Source organism: Kryptolebias marmoratus, linkage group LG7 (genome assembly GCF_001649575.2).
Source record: "Kryptolebias marmoratus isolate JLee-2015 linkage group LG7, ASM164957v2, whole genome shotgun sequence".
Taxonomy (NCBI): domain Eukaryota; kingdom Metazoa; phylum Chordata; class Actinopteri; order Cyprinodontiformes; family Rivulidae; genus Kryptolebias; species Kryptolebias marmoratus.
Genome location: NC_051436.1, coordinates 5834734 through 5849755, shown reverse-complemented (window position 1 = coordinate 5849755; position 15022 = coordinate 5834734). Strand labels below are relative to the sequence as shown.

The 15022-nt window shown below is 42.9% G+C and overlaps 1 protein-coding gene across 2 annotated transcripts in view; it reads right to left on the bottom strand.

Annotated features, from left to right (window-relative positions):
• The window catches only part of pcxb (pyruvate carboxylase b), a 393092-nt gene extending 378570 nt beyond the window's left edge, over window positions 1–14522 (bottom strand). Inside the window, exons 1-2 of one of the 2 annotated variants that reach the window (XM_017414395.3) lie at window positions 14075–14522; window positions 578–714 (exon numbers count right to left, since the gene is read on the bottom strand). In XM_017414395.3, coding sequence (XP_017269884.1) covers window positions 578–714; window positions 14075–14076 — 139 coding nt within the window. In that variant the 5' untranslated portion in view covers window positions 14077–14522. Of the gene's footprint in view, window positions 1–577; window positions 715–1891; window positions 1911–14074 lie in introns of those variants that run through there. The other variant, XM_025005546.2, reaches the window with a different exon arrangement.
• Window positions 14523–15022: the final 500 nt, after the last annotated feature.

Sequence of the window (15022 nt, the reverse complement as noted above, 5' to 3'; positions counted from 1 at the left end):
GGGGGGGGGGGGGGATAAAACTCGAAGGTTTTGTTCTCGCTCGAAAGAAAAGACGAGGCAAATATTTGCGCAGCTTTTAACAAAACGCGGGCGAACATGAAAGGTGTGGAAATTAAAGATGATATTAAAAGAAAAAAGAAAAAAAAAAAAACACGATTCGATGATCATTTCAGGTGCTAAAACAAATCCGTCGCGCTGCTTTCACAGAGCTTTTAGTTTAGGAAACTCATCGGTACAAAAAGGGGTTACAAATAAATTTGTTTTTCCATGCACTTATTTGTTTGCTGCAGGTTTTTCAGCCTGCAGAGAACAAATAACCTGTAAAGTTTTTGTTTCTCAGGCTGCAGCTCCTGAACCTTTTCTAGAATTTCTTCTTCTTTTTAAAAAGGATAAAGCAAACAAAACCAGCCTCCCACTCTCTGTCTTTAAATATTAGCATGTGGCCATTAAAAATTCACAGATCTGCCTCAGGAAAGCCCGTAAACGTCCCAACTTTCTCCTTAAACGTCGTATCTGCAGCGTTCCGGACGGCCTGCGAGCTTCAGAGGCGGATTGTTAGTCGGGATCGACGTCCTACCTCTGTTGGCCACCATGACCTTCTTGATGGGTTTGTACTGGGTCTGCGGGGCGGAGTGGGCCGACCGGGAGCGAAGGCACGCCCTCCTGACGGCCAGCAGGCCGAGGCCGCCTCGGACCGCGGCGAACTGGAACATCCTGCGGGCGAGAAAAGAGAAACGTTTAACCAAAAAATTACTGAACGAGTCGGAGTGGAACGTGGAGGAAGTTCAGCAGAACTGGGCTTTCAGGCTGGATTTATAAAACCTAAACTCTGAGACGACAGGTGGCTCTGGTGTGACGTTTTTAAAGGGGCATTCCGCGCATCATTTCTCACTTTCTGCACTTAAATCAAACAAATGAAGCTCTTCGTTAACTCACAGAAGAACGGCAGGCAGAATTATTGAAAAAGGATTATTGAAAAACATAGGAATAAAAATGCTTTTCTTGACGGTAAAACATCAAATGTTGCAAAAAGTTATTTTTGTAAATCGCCGAGTTTAAAACCTGCACATTGAAACAAACCCCTCAAACGTTCACCCAAACTTTTGTTTTAAACTGTTTTATTTTAGGTTTAAATCACAATTAATGCTCAGACTTCTCTGCACACATCCTTTGTTTTTTTCCTCCCTCAAAGTCTTGTTTTGGATTAAAGCCTACGAGGAAATCGGCGGATTTTGAGTCATTTGTTGAGTGTTATAAGAGGTCTTCCTTTGAATTAATAAGAAAAAAAACATGTAAATAAAAATCTGGGGTTTTCTAGTTGGCTATGAGGGGAAAGACTTTTCTTTCTGTGTTCCTCTCTGCAGAATTTCAGGTTCTTTTACTTACTAGACAAGAAAAGAAGAGGGGAAAGTCTTTTTGCTTGATTTTTCCTACCCCAAAAAAAGCCATTATTTGAGTTTCTTGGTGGCATTAACCTAAGAGCCAACGAGCTGCTGCTCCGTTTACCAGCTGCAAGTGCATCTAATTAGAGACAACGAGCTTCAGGTGTGATTGTGGTGTTTTTTTTCTGCCAAATTACAGCAACAAGATGAAGACTACTAATTAACAAAGAAGTTAAGGATCCCATCATGTACAACTCCCTCATTAAGTCACATTCTTCAGCTGGCTGAAGTCACAGCAGAAAAAAAAAGGAAAGGGGGAAACAAGGTCTTTAAAGCACAGCAAGTTCCTCTGAAGAGACATTTAACAATAAATACATTTTACTGACAGTTTTCAGCTGCTGCCGCCTTCTTCCCTCCAGCTGCGCTCCTTAAACGCAACAGAAACACGTCACGGGTTCACAATAAACCCGGACGGAATAAAAAAAGGTGCAAATTGTTTATTAAACTACCTCAGCTGGTCAGTGAGCGGCTCAGTCGAGCTGGAGGGGGTCTTCTTCGGCTCTGAGCGCGAGAGTCAGCGCCTCAGCGACGGAGCGCTGCTGCCACCCGGTGGTCAAACCGCGGTACTGCAGCCAGGGGGGACTTGTTTACATGTAAACCTGAATATCTCCCAGCCACTGCGTGCTACTGAATTCACTCCTTTTGCCATCTACAGAGGACATTTAGGGCTTTTCAGTGATACTAAATATGAAGGGGTTGAGGCTATTTATCTTACAAAGATCGAGGAATTAAAAATTAATTATGATCGGACAGTATTTGTTTTCCTGGTAGTAAGGAGCTTAAAGCGTCACTATGTGGAAAACCCTATTAAAATAAAAAAAGACTGAGATCATCCTGTGTTAGGAAATGAAGCCATGTTGGTCAAACCTTGAAAACAACTCTTTATATCATGACATTAACACTCAGGGGTTTGTTGTGAATGACTGTCAGCTACTACCACACCAAATTCTGGCTTACTATCTTTAAAATTCACACAGGTACAGCCATTTCTATCTAGGCTGAGATCAGATGGCTGTGGCAGCCATTTTTAATTGGGTTGACTTCAAAAGCAGATGAACATCCGGTATTTACTTTGAGAGTTTCGCTGAAGGCCGCGCAGCTGTTCACGAGATATTCTGCTAACAGACGCAATAAAATAAAACCTGAGTGCTTCTTATCCATCAGAGTTTCACCTAAAAACACTTCATGAATTAATAACGGCGAGTTCACCGACTTGAACCGTTCCTAATTGGATCGACTTTGTTCATTAGCAAAATATCTCAGACTACTGAACGGATTTTAAGTTGTAGTTTTGGGTTGATTTACGCAATTAATTACAACAAACTGAACCTTTTCACCCCCACACTATCAGGATCTACCATTTCCTGCCTTGTCGGCGTTCCTGTTTGGCTCTCGACACGTCACGCAAAAACGCAGAAGAGACCCAAGTAATGTTTTCGATTAATTTTAAATTAGTGTACTTTTTTTTTTAAATGAGAAGCTCCGAAAACGAGCACCTTTCATGACTTTCTTTTTATTTATGTTAGCTTCGAAACACTTCATTTCCCCTTTAAATCATCAACATAAAAGGGTGCGTTTCACCCTGAAAGAGGCGGGGTAACGTCTGAGAAACGTCTGAGAGACTCCATTACTTCAAGTAAATCAGGTAAAAGTGTGTGTGGATTTTTCCTAATCTCTTAGTCCTTGTTTTCTGGATAAGCAGCATTACTTTTTGAACAAACGAGAGGCCTCCAGAGTCACGTGCTGCAGAGGCTGTAACTGTGTTAAAGTATCTCAGAGGCGTCTTAAGAAGGACACACACGGTGGAAACTCGGGCCGTAAGAATACACTGTTTCCAAACAAAAGCGAGCGAAGCCACGCTGTGACACAGATACGGCTGGACGGGGAGGGAGCAGGAGATGCGAAAAACAAAAAGAGCCTTCCCTTTCATTCAAAACTGCTTTTTAATTTGTAAAGTTACACAAAAAACGCTGCCTTCGCGCGAGTAAAAGTTCAGGTGTTCTACTGTAAACGTGTTGGCGTGAAAAGAACCGTCAGCGAATCGGACGTGAAATTAAAAGCCAAACGTTCCGCCTTTCAGGGCAGGGTTTTAATTCAAAATGGCCGCCACAGCCACATGTCGCAGGACGTGTTCGTGCTCGGGGTACGCGTTGACGACTCTCGGCTACGGCCACACCAAACTTCAGCTTCACATCTGCAAAGCTGACTAACCCATAACCACTTTTATCGGTTCGTAAAAGGAGGTGGCAGCCATCTTGAATCGGACCGCTCCTCAGAGCCTCACTTCAAAAGATCAGAACTACCGCTTTAACCTCAGAGGAAAGGCTTACGTCGACTTATTTGCTGCAGAGGTTGAATTTACTTCTTAATACTTAAAAAGACCAACTATAAGAAGTCAGACGAGTTTATAAATCCGTAAAGCGGACGAATATCAGGGCCTAACGTCCAATCACAGGGAAATAATTATGATTAAAAGATCAAATCTGTGCTGTATTTAACGTAGCTCTGTTGTGAGGTTGTTTGGAAATTAAAATTGCTGGTTTCCTCCGAGATTTGGCCAAAAACAAAAATAAAAAAATAAAATAAAAGCAGCGAGGAGCGCAGAAAGAGACATCACTGATGGAGATTTATGTAAAATACGATCCTTCATCTGGGATTCTTTCTCATCTTCATCACTCTGATGATCTTTTTTCTTCCTGGAGGAGGTCACTGTGCCTCACAACTCAGGATCCGGCTTTAATTTAACGGCTGAAAATCCTTTTCAATGTACGAAACAGGGGTTTAAATTTTAACGTCTGTTTGCTTTAACCTCTGTAGGATCGGACTTTACGTCAAAACGCTCGGCTTCCCTTCCTGCCGTCAAGGTTAGCTTTGAGCAAGCAAATACCATCCCGGCGGTGAACGTGATAAGAAGGAAAAACAAAAAGGTCATCAGCCGAACTCTCTCTCTGCTCAGAGCCTCTGACATTTGATGACGGCTCGGCCGGTCCTCAGGACGCGTCCAGGAGCGAAACGTCCCGCAGGAAGTGATTTATAGGGGAGGCCTGAGCACAAAGAGGCGGCGGCGGGATGAAGCCGTGGCGTGGGAAGGACGGTCGGCGCTGTAATTTGGGTTTTGATACCAAAGGATCAAATTGTTGCAGAGATTCGGCTCAGGAAGGCTTCTTCTCTGCTCCTGACAACCAAAAACATACATTAAAGACGTCTTTTTTTTCTTTTTTTACCCCTCATTTGCATAGCTATGCAATGATTTAAATTTTTTCCACTATAATCTGAGCTTTATTCTAAAAAGAATCAAAAATAAAACGCATACCGGAGCTGGCCCCTGTGGACTTTAAGATGTAAACACACCAAAAATATAATAACTGAAAGAGTTTTCTTTCCCTATATTTGGGTCTCACTGCAGACTTACAGATATTTTGAGTGAATTTTTGTGCCATTTTTATTGCTGAAATACAAATATTTCTTATAAACTTGCAGTTAATTCTTTATATCTTATATGATCCAAACTTAAAAACCCAAACCGGATGAGACAGCAGTGAATGAGACGGTTTGGAAGGAAAAAAAAAAAAGTTTTTAAGGATCTTTATTACAGAGTTTAAGTCTTCTTTATTACAGCTTGATGTTGGATTAGAAGACAAAGCTCCAATTTAGTGTAAATTTTAAAAAAAAGCAGTATATAGTTTAAGGTTGAGGGTCTTTTGACAAGTTGAAAACAGTTTATGTGGCTGTAAAGACAAAATGTTTCTCTACGTTTTCTTGGAAAACCAATTATTCCACGCCAAGTCGTAAAAATGGGAAACGGAGCTCGATCGGGAAAGGTTTTGTGCCGCACGTGCAGGCGAAACGACGTCCAAACATGAGTTCTGGACAAAAAGAGACAAGAGACCAACGAGAACGAGACAATATCCGTCCGTCTCCGGGTCGGGAGTTTTGTTTTTGTTCGTCTCAGCCACGCCGGATCAAAAAAACGGGTCCAGCTTTTATCTCACGGACTTTTCTTAAGTCCAAACAAACATTAACAAACCATTACCACTCTCACCCCCACTCCGGCCACCAGCCAAAGAACGGGACCAAAGTCCGCCCGCCGTCGGGCAGAGCGCCTCTGAAGCCACCGGGATCACATCGGTCCAAATCTAATCATCTGAGAGCAAAAACAAATATCAGAAAGTGGATTCAAAGCTGCTGACGGACAACAGGTGGGAGTAAATCACCACGGATGACAGCGCAGAAAGTCCCAAACACCTGAATCGTTGGAATATAATGACAATAATAACATTAGGGTCTGCATTAGTGTCTGAAAATGTCAAATATTAACTGATGTTTGCTCCAATGGTGGACAAATAATCAACATTTAAGACATTTTAGTGTTTCGGTCAGTCCAGAGCTGCACGCATCTCAAAACATCTCAAAACATCTCGAAAATAAAAAGTTCGGGGAGATCTTGACTTGTGAGCAGCTTCGGCGCGGTCCGACCTCGACGAACCCGCACTCCCGTCTCGTCCGGTTCAGTCCGTCACAGTTACCACGAAATTTAAACGGAAAATGGAAAAATAAAATAATGGTTGTAGACTAGTGGGCTCGTGTCCTTTTGGACAAACTGAATCAGTCCCGGTCCACGCTACAGGTACTTCCTGCTGCGTTTGAACCCCTCATCCAAACACAAACTGAATTCCGGTGTATCCATAATGACTTGAAATACAAACGTTTCCATAAATAAGGTTTATTGCACCCTACATCCCATTACTTTGTCCCTTGGAAACCAAAACAACAAAAAAGCTGTTTTTACCAATTTATTTACCGTATTTTCCAGACTATAAAGGCGAACTTAAAGGCCTTCAACTTTCTCAAAAAACCACAGAGCTCCTTTGAAATCAATGTTTTAGTACGACTTTGGTTAAACTACAAAGCCGCACCGCTCGCAGCATTAAGGCTCAGTTAGAGTCTCCGTGCACGGCGGTGGAGGCGTTCAAATCAGTTTGAAGTTATCGAGACGGAGGCGGTTTTAAGACTCGGTCCAGCTGTTAGCTTGTCAGTCGGGTCAGACCATTTCTTGTAGACCCATCTACAACAGGTAACATACTGACTTTTTTCCATGGAACCACATTTCAAAAGATCTGAACCTCTGCTTTAAAGAAAAGATAAATAAATTAACTTCAAATAGAAATGATGAATCTTACTTAATAGTAGAATTTACCGTATTTTCCGGACTATAAGGCGCAATTAAAAGCCTTCAGTTCTCTCCAAAAACCACAGTGCGTCTTATAATCCGGAGCTCCTTATAGATGTAAGAAGTCGGGATGTTTTAGTACGACTTTGGTTAAACTCCAAAGCTGCGCGAGCGGTGGAGGCTTACCATTTGATTATCTTTGTGATCTCTCATAGACGGATCATATAAATATGATACAGGCGAACCAGCTCCGCTAGAGCAGAGAAATCCTCCATTTTGAACGGAGAGGTCCGTGCCAAGTTACGCCGTATATATGACAAAAGTTCGATAATGGACCGCTCATTAAAAGTGCGCCGTATAGTTAATAAACTACGAACGTGTGCTGAAAGGGTTAATAACAGAGGGATTTTTTATAGATGGCATTTTAAAAAGAAAGCAACAACTGTTTTGGGGAAAATCTTTCCATAACTCCACAAATCATCTTGTCTGGGTTGTGATATGTCTTTAATGTGGACATTTTCAGCGTCCTTGTTCCGTGTGGACAAAGAGAAATATTTGAGTTTAAACATAAATTAAGCCTCAGATGCAAACATAATGTGTGAAACGCTTCATGTGTATTTGATGAAACAGTCTTTAGTTTTTTGGGGGGTCAGGTAAAGTAACACAAACACAGAAACTGTTAAACTTAACTGAACAAGATCCAAATTATTTCTCCCATTGTTTCATTCACAGGGTTCACGTCAGGATAAGCTGGAAATGATCAATACTAGCTGGGTCAAAGATAAGAGCAGAACGGATGAAATCACGCTGCGTTATTGAGCAAAAAAACAAAAAAAAACAAACACCTCTGACTCTCTTTTCGTAATAATCCCAACATGAAACCTGTTCTCTTCACTGCGAGGGGCAGGAATAGATTCAAACTCTTAAATAATTATTAGGTTTCCTGTTTTTAAATCTTTATCGAATCAGAAAAGGGTTTGTTAATGCAGAAAAAGGAGCCCTTTGGCCAAAATACCACCAGTTCCTCAAACAGGCTTTTAAAAAGGTCCCGACGAGGACGCAGGAATGTGACCTTTGACCTTAGCTGAGGTCCAACAAAGCGTGAGGCAGAGAGAGATTATTCTTGTTCCAGATTTGAGCGAGTTTTCACACCAAAGCACATTTATATTTTTACAGTAAGTCAGGTGGAGGATACTCTGAACTGAACGTTTGGCCCAGAAGGTTCTGGTTCTGGTCCCCCCCCCATTGGTCCAGACCTTTTCTGCAGGCGTGAACGCAGTCAACACAATCCTGGCACGAAAACCAAAACAACAGGACCGAGACCCACTTTCTGAGGCGGTCTCGGTCCGCTTCCAAACAAGCTCCGGTTCGGTTTCGCTCCTGGCTTGAATCCGGACCGGCTGCAGGAAACGTACGCCATTTTGGATCTCACGGGCCACCGTCGCTCAGCGTCGTGGTAAAGATCAGCCTGCCTGTTGCGGGTCGGGGCACGCCGAGCGCATTTGCCGACGCCGGTCCCAAAAACGGAAGCGTAACGTCACGAAAACCGCCGCTGAACGAGCTGCTCTTGAAACTCTAAGTGCTACTGCAGTCGTGGTTGTACAGGAGTGGGCAACCCTGGTCCTCAGGGGCCACCATCCTGCAGGTTTGACCTGTTCCTCTGCTCCAACACACCTGGTTTGAATCGATGGGTGATTAACAGCCATTGGCCATTTGTTGACCAACTAACTAGGCTACTAACTTGTCTTTATTAGAAAAGAAGAAAAAGGTCAACAGTTCTGCCTAAAAGGATATCTTTGACGGAATGGGCCAACCGTTCAAAAACCACCAACAAGCGGTCGGTCTCTACAAGTAAAACAGAGAACGTGAAGCTTTAAAAGATGATATCATTTTTATATTTGATCGAAGCAGGAAGCGTCAAACAAAATCTTTTGTTCCATCTGTCGTCAGCTACAAAAAACATTTGTAAAATAAGTGAAATTAATCTTTTTTGACTTAAATTACATAAAAACAACTCTATAAAAGACACAAACTAAAACAGCAGATAATCTTCCTAATCTCCCAGGTACGTCTTCAGAAACTGACCATTCTTCTCTGCCGGCTGCCGCAGCGTAACGCCGGGAAATCCCTTCCTGTAATGTTTGGCGAAACTTGGGAATTTCTTTTTTTTGAATATGCGGCTGGAATTCCCAATGTGAGAAGCGGGTAAAGAGGATGGATGGATGGATGGATGGATGGAATCACTCCAGACCAATAAAAATCCAGTTTTCTAACCGGCGCTCTCCTAAACAGAACTAGCTGGTTGCCAGGTGATAAAAATCGCCAAATTTCAAGCAAACTGCGGCTCGTTTTGAAGCTTCTGAGACGCAGATTTTGAAAATATTAACTCTGCACTGAAACTCATTTTGCCGGCAGGGCTCACATTTATCAGCTCGTCACGGGCGTCCTTACATTCAAAACCACCTTCAATAACCTTCGACCTTCACCGGACGATTGAGCGTGGCCGATTGAACGACTCGGACGTCCCCGTCGCCGAACGTCGGGAGCAGCGTTGGCGTCCACGGACAGCCTGAAACGACGGCGACGGCTCCCGGCTCACACATTAACCTCGCAGGGATCAAAGTTCGGACAGGGACAAGTTGTGACACACAAATAAACATAACCCGTCTCAGAGCTTCACCTCTGCCCTAATTGGCTAACCGTGGCTACCTGCCATCACCGGGGCAACAATAAGAGGCAATCTTTTCGTGGTTTATGGCACCGCTAATCTAAATATACGGAAATATTTCATGTGCTGTACGCGACGCATCAGCACCGAAGCACCCGTACTACTACACTGTTAAAAAAATTATAATTTTTTAATGTCAAAGCAATCCAAATCGTGCGCCTCAACCAGAAACGGCGTGCTACGACTCTTGGTAACGGTCGATCGTTACGACGCTGACCGGTTCAGAAAAATCATAGAAGTCAATGGGGTTTTGGGTGAAACGGATGAGAAAACCCAGCCCTGTTTGGAGCTCCGCAGCTCAGACAGACTTCACTGCAGGAACATCATCCGAAGTTTAAACGGGTCACAGAAAGTTGGACTTTGGACGTCTGAGCTGGCGTTTTGACGGGTTTTACAGTTTCCGTACAATCGCCCGTTTAACTTTTATGATTTTTACGGCGTTTCCTTCTGAATGCTCGACTAACAGCAGATGATGTCACCGACCGTCTCCAAGCTTCTTTTTAAGTACTCGTACAAGTTATACATCAAAACGTAGGTCTTTTTGTCCTCTTTCACCCAGTCTGTCTATCATTACAAACAGAATTAACAGTTTCTTCTCAAATCCACCCAGAATACAGAGAGCGCACACCCAAACCTCCACAGAATTCAGTTACCGTATATTTTAGCTCAAAATGTTCTCCTTACAACTGTCATATCTCAGATATAAAACACTGCAGGAACATAAAAATTCATACATGTGACCATTGGAGTCTTCTGCCGCTCACAGTTCAGGACTTTTTAGGATCCGACTTATAGTTTTCACACAGCGACTAGTTTTCAGTTGCCAGTCGGGTAACTGATCTGCAGAATAACTGCTTCTCGAGGGATGAACGACACTCACTTGAATCTAAATTTTCACCTGAAATGTCAATATTTATTACACACGTTTCGCCCTCCTCTTGCAAACCGTCCCTTAATCTGAAATAAGACGTGAAAGAACGAGCCGAGGGGGTCAGGCTCCGTCCGAGTCGCCTCAGAAATGTGATCCAGAACCAAGAAAACCAAATAAAAACCAGGCTCGAAGTTTAGCTTACAGGAAGTGCTATTAAGAATCAGAAAGCCTGACGTTGAACCCAAACTAAAATCTCACACGGATAAAACGTGATTATCAAAAATAACCAACTCCAAGTACAAAACACACATGAAAAATCTGAATACTGAGCTTAATAAAGGACTTCATAACGTCTCCAACATCCTCTGACAAGTGAAGTAATTATCCATTTGAGTTGAAACCCAAATTAAACTCTATGTACGCAGAGAAGAGCGACTGTCCTTTCAGCAGCTGTGTCCACAACAACCTCCGTCCTCCTGCTGAGAAACTCTCTCCTTTTACAACAACTGGAACCAAAACCAGAATCCTCACACTTTCAGGATTAATTTAACACGTTCCTCGACTTTCTCTACCTTACAGAGTCACAAACGTTTCACTGAAACCACCAACTTGATTATGCTTTTATCATTTATTTGACTACTGAGGACAAACGTCTGAAAAAAATGCAACTTTAATGACCAGCAGGTCACTTTAAAGCTGTAGGATCGAAACAACAAATTACAGATTTTTCTGCAATCGGAGATGTAAAAACCTACATATTTTTTTGTTCTGTTAATTTTATTTCTTATAGTTTTTGTTTGTTTTCTTTAAATCGGCAGGTTGCAGAGTCTTACGCGACCGAACTGGCATTTTGGTGCCTTTAATGTTTATTTCTTTTTACACAAATCACAGTTTAAGGTTTAAGATTTTTGAAGATTTTGTTACAGAATATTAAATATTAAAGCATGATAATATTCCACACCAACGTCTTCCAACTCCCACAATGTTTACACTTCGTCTCCAGTTTATAAATTAAAACGTAGGTATTTTTTGTTTTTTTTCACCCAGTCTGTCTCCCATTGCTTTCAGATTTATGGTTTTCTCTTAAATACTCAAAAGGTGCCAACTTTCTAACTCCGTAGGCCTCCCCGTGGCCAAAAATGGGATATTTTGCATGCAACATATCCCATAAACCACTGAACTGATTAGGTTTTGGAGTGAATGATTCCCTGACCGTCATGCTGCACGCTTAATCTAAAAATCCCACACATACTGCATATAAACCAACAGCAAAATAAACTTTTTGTCTCCTAGTTTTAATGTCCCTTCCCGAGATTATGAGCAGCTCCGATCATTCCCACTTCCCGATCAATTTCAGATATTGTCCCCAGGAATCTTCTAGCCGTGTTTGGCACATATTTAGATTCTTTCCTCCTCTCCCCGTTAGGCTTCGTGCTCTCAGACGAGTCGTAAAAAACATCAAATTTACAAGAGACAAGCGAGCGAAATGCAAAAAAAAAAAAAAAACTATAAAAGTGTCGCCGAGCGGTTGCGTTAACGCCTCGATCGTTGGCTCGAAAAGTGAAAGCAGGCGAACGTTTGCTGCCACCGACAGAACAGGTCAAACAGACTCATCCCCTCCCTGAAAGAAAATATCATTTAAAAAAAGTGATGTGTTGTACGCGACGCTCAGTCACTCTCACTGCAGGAAATCTTTGATCAGCGTCTGTAAAAACGGCCGAATTATAAAACGTTTTGGTTTTTGGCTGCTGAGGAGGCCGACCTGAACTGGACCGACTCCAAAAGGAAATCAGCTGAAGACGTATTTACTGTCAACAGAAGAAGAGTTTCTTCACTCCAGCGGTTAAGGGGGTAAAGTTTTTAGCAAAGATCCCTCACTTTGAGCGCTTCGAATTCGTTTTGGGAACGACTCTCAGCTACGAGCGCGACAAATCAGGTCTCGGGTCACCTGGCTGTGGCGGCCATCTTGAATTGAGTTTGGCTCCAAAAAAAGGCAATCGGTTGTAACGGCTCATCCGATGCGTATTACCTGAACGGTTCATTAAAATCCACCCAGTGGTTCGGGAGATATTTTGCTAACAGACGGGCAGACCTGTCAGCGCTCAGGATGCACGTTGGGGATCAGTCTCAGCTACTGCCACATTCAATTTTAGGCCAATAGGGGTTAAGAACTGGTGTCTTTTTTACAGATTTGTGAGCGTTTCTTTAAATTGAAGCAATGAAACCAGACGTTTCTTTACGTTTTTCGTCTTTTCTCCTGATATTTTTACACGACTGATTGAAATACCTGCATAACTCTTCTAAAAAAAAAAAAAACAGTGTTTGCTCATATGTACAGTATGTATATATTTATATATTGGGATTTTGTTCAAAATCAGGCGTCCTCTGTGGACGCTGGGTAAAGGTTAAAGGTCACGCAGAGGACGAGCAAACACCGACGCGATCCTGACACAACACGCATCAGACCTGCAGAGGTCTGACGATAAAAAAAAATTTTTAAAAAAAGAAAGAAAACAAGGTCAAATTTCTGCACAGTCAGTCAGGAAAACCCATCCACAATCGGGAGGCTCGAATCTGAATTTCTCTTCACAAGAACGGGAAAAATAAAACTCCAGTTCTTATGGATCACATTCAAAAGACGGCAGATTACTTGTTTCATGTGCTTAAGGGGATATATTTGGATAATTAAAGTCACTATCAACTCCAAACAGCAACACTTACACTTACAAATTATTTTTAAAAACAAACTTAAAGCATCTTCTATTAATGCCTTAAACGAACGATTTGCCAAACTTCCCGACAAAAACGACATCATGAGAAACTTCCGGCCCCCGAATATCTTCGGATAAAATCTGCAAACGTTGCAATTAGGCCAATTAAACGAGGGTCTAACGAGGATGACTCCAATTAAACTACAAAAATGAAGTCAGCAATCATTTGTGTGTGTTTATTTGTCTGCAGCGTCAGCAAAACATCTAATTTTAATGATTCTTTCAGAAAGTAACCATCGAACGTACGCCGTCTGCAAGATGGCCGCTGCAGCCAACCACAGGGATGGCTCCAAGTCGATCGGTTTTACGTACACCGACGTGACATCCCGTGTGGTAGTAGCTGAGACTGATCCCCGACACACAACTGGAGCAAAAACCAATTCCACGAGATCTGTTGGGAGTCAACTTTGTCTGCCTGTTAGCAAAATATCTCCTGACGGATTCGAACGAAACTTCCAGGACGCAACCATCGGACGGGTCTCTACAGCTCCTTTTGGAAGCCAATCCGATTCAAGATGGCCGCTGCAGCCAACTGACCTTAAAAGACGGTCAGTTTTACAGACATGCAGCTGAAATCTGGCGTGGTCGTAGCCGAGGGTCATCCGCAACGCACGGTCCGGAGTGCAACTCTGTGCAAAAGTCCTCAGCGTTTGTTTGTCTGTTAGCAAAATACCTCGCGAACAAACGATTAAATCTTAATGAAACAAACTGATTTACTTTTGGAGCCAAACCCAATTTAAGATGGCTGCAGCAGCCAAAAAACACAAAAAAAAGGCAGCAACTCGGTCAGTTTTGCAGACACTGAGCTCAAATTGTGTGTGGTAGTAGCTGAGAGTAATTCACAACACATGAAACGTCTGCAGGATCTGGTTTTTAGTCTGAAACTGCTTAAAATGAAGTTTTGAAACAAGTTTTTTTCCCCCTCACATGAGCTTCAGCAGCAACTGTTTAGTTGCTCCAGTTGCCACATCTGTTACCACGTTGACAGCAGGACACGAGTCCCTCTAAAGGGGGGGGGGGGTTCACCTTTAAGCCAAAATGTAATAAACCCAAGCCCCATTCATAAACACACACACACACTTTAGTACTCACATGCTGGTGCCTTGTTGGTAATCAGTAAGTGGTGTGAATCCGCCTTCAAGGAACCGGACCGAGTGTAAACAACAGTCAGTGTTTATGGGTTTGCTTCCCTTCCTGCTAACCTGACACACACAGTTACAGACACGCTGCTGCTGGTGCTGCTGGTGCTGCTGGTAGGAAGTAGGAGGTGGGTTTGTGGGCACTAAAAAAAAAAACTCACTCGGCACTAACACAGGAGGAGTCACTTCAGGACGGCCGAGCGGGCGCTCAAACAGCGTCGACTCTCGCGCTGTCACTCGGGCTCTACGCGTCCTGCTCGCTCCCCTCTCATGTGTCACAAACGGGCTAAGGACTCCGGGAGCTAGTTGCTAACTGTGTACCGAGGCTAACGGAGCTAGCAGCTGGTACCGTCCGTCCCTGTCTGGCGGATATGGCAGACTGCGCCTGCCTTCTATTTAATCTCTCTCTCTCTCTCTCTCTTTGCTTCTTTTCATCCCTCCGTTTGGCGTGACGCAACGGGAGACACGCCCCCCCCGTCCTCTGCTCTCAGCCAATCAGAAGAGGGGCCACGGCAGCACGCGCCGAGCGGCACCATTTAAAGAGCACCAACCGTCCATTCAGCAGCAGCTGAATCACGTTGTCTGTTTACAGTGGGGGGGGACGAAATGAAGCCAAACCCCTTTCTGTGGTGTTTTATCACAAATAAAATAATATTAAAACGTTTATATAACACTTAAACATCACTACATACATTTATGCTTCACACAGATAGATGCATTTTGAATCTAAGCTAAGTTAAGCTAAGCTAGTTTGCTTAGCTAGCTTAGCTTTAGCTGCTACTACAAATACAGCCACTCATTGTGTTGTAGCAAGGTTTTCCTGAGTTATGTTGAATTATAATGGATTAGATTGAATTGGACTGTATTGAAATGTAGTTCTATTGAATCAGATTTTAATAAA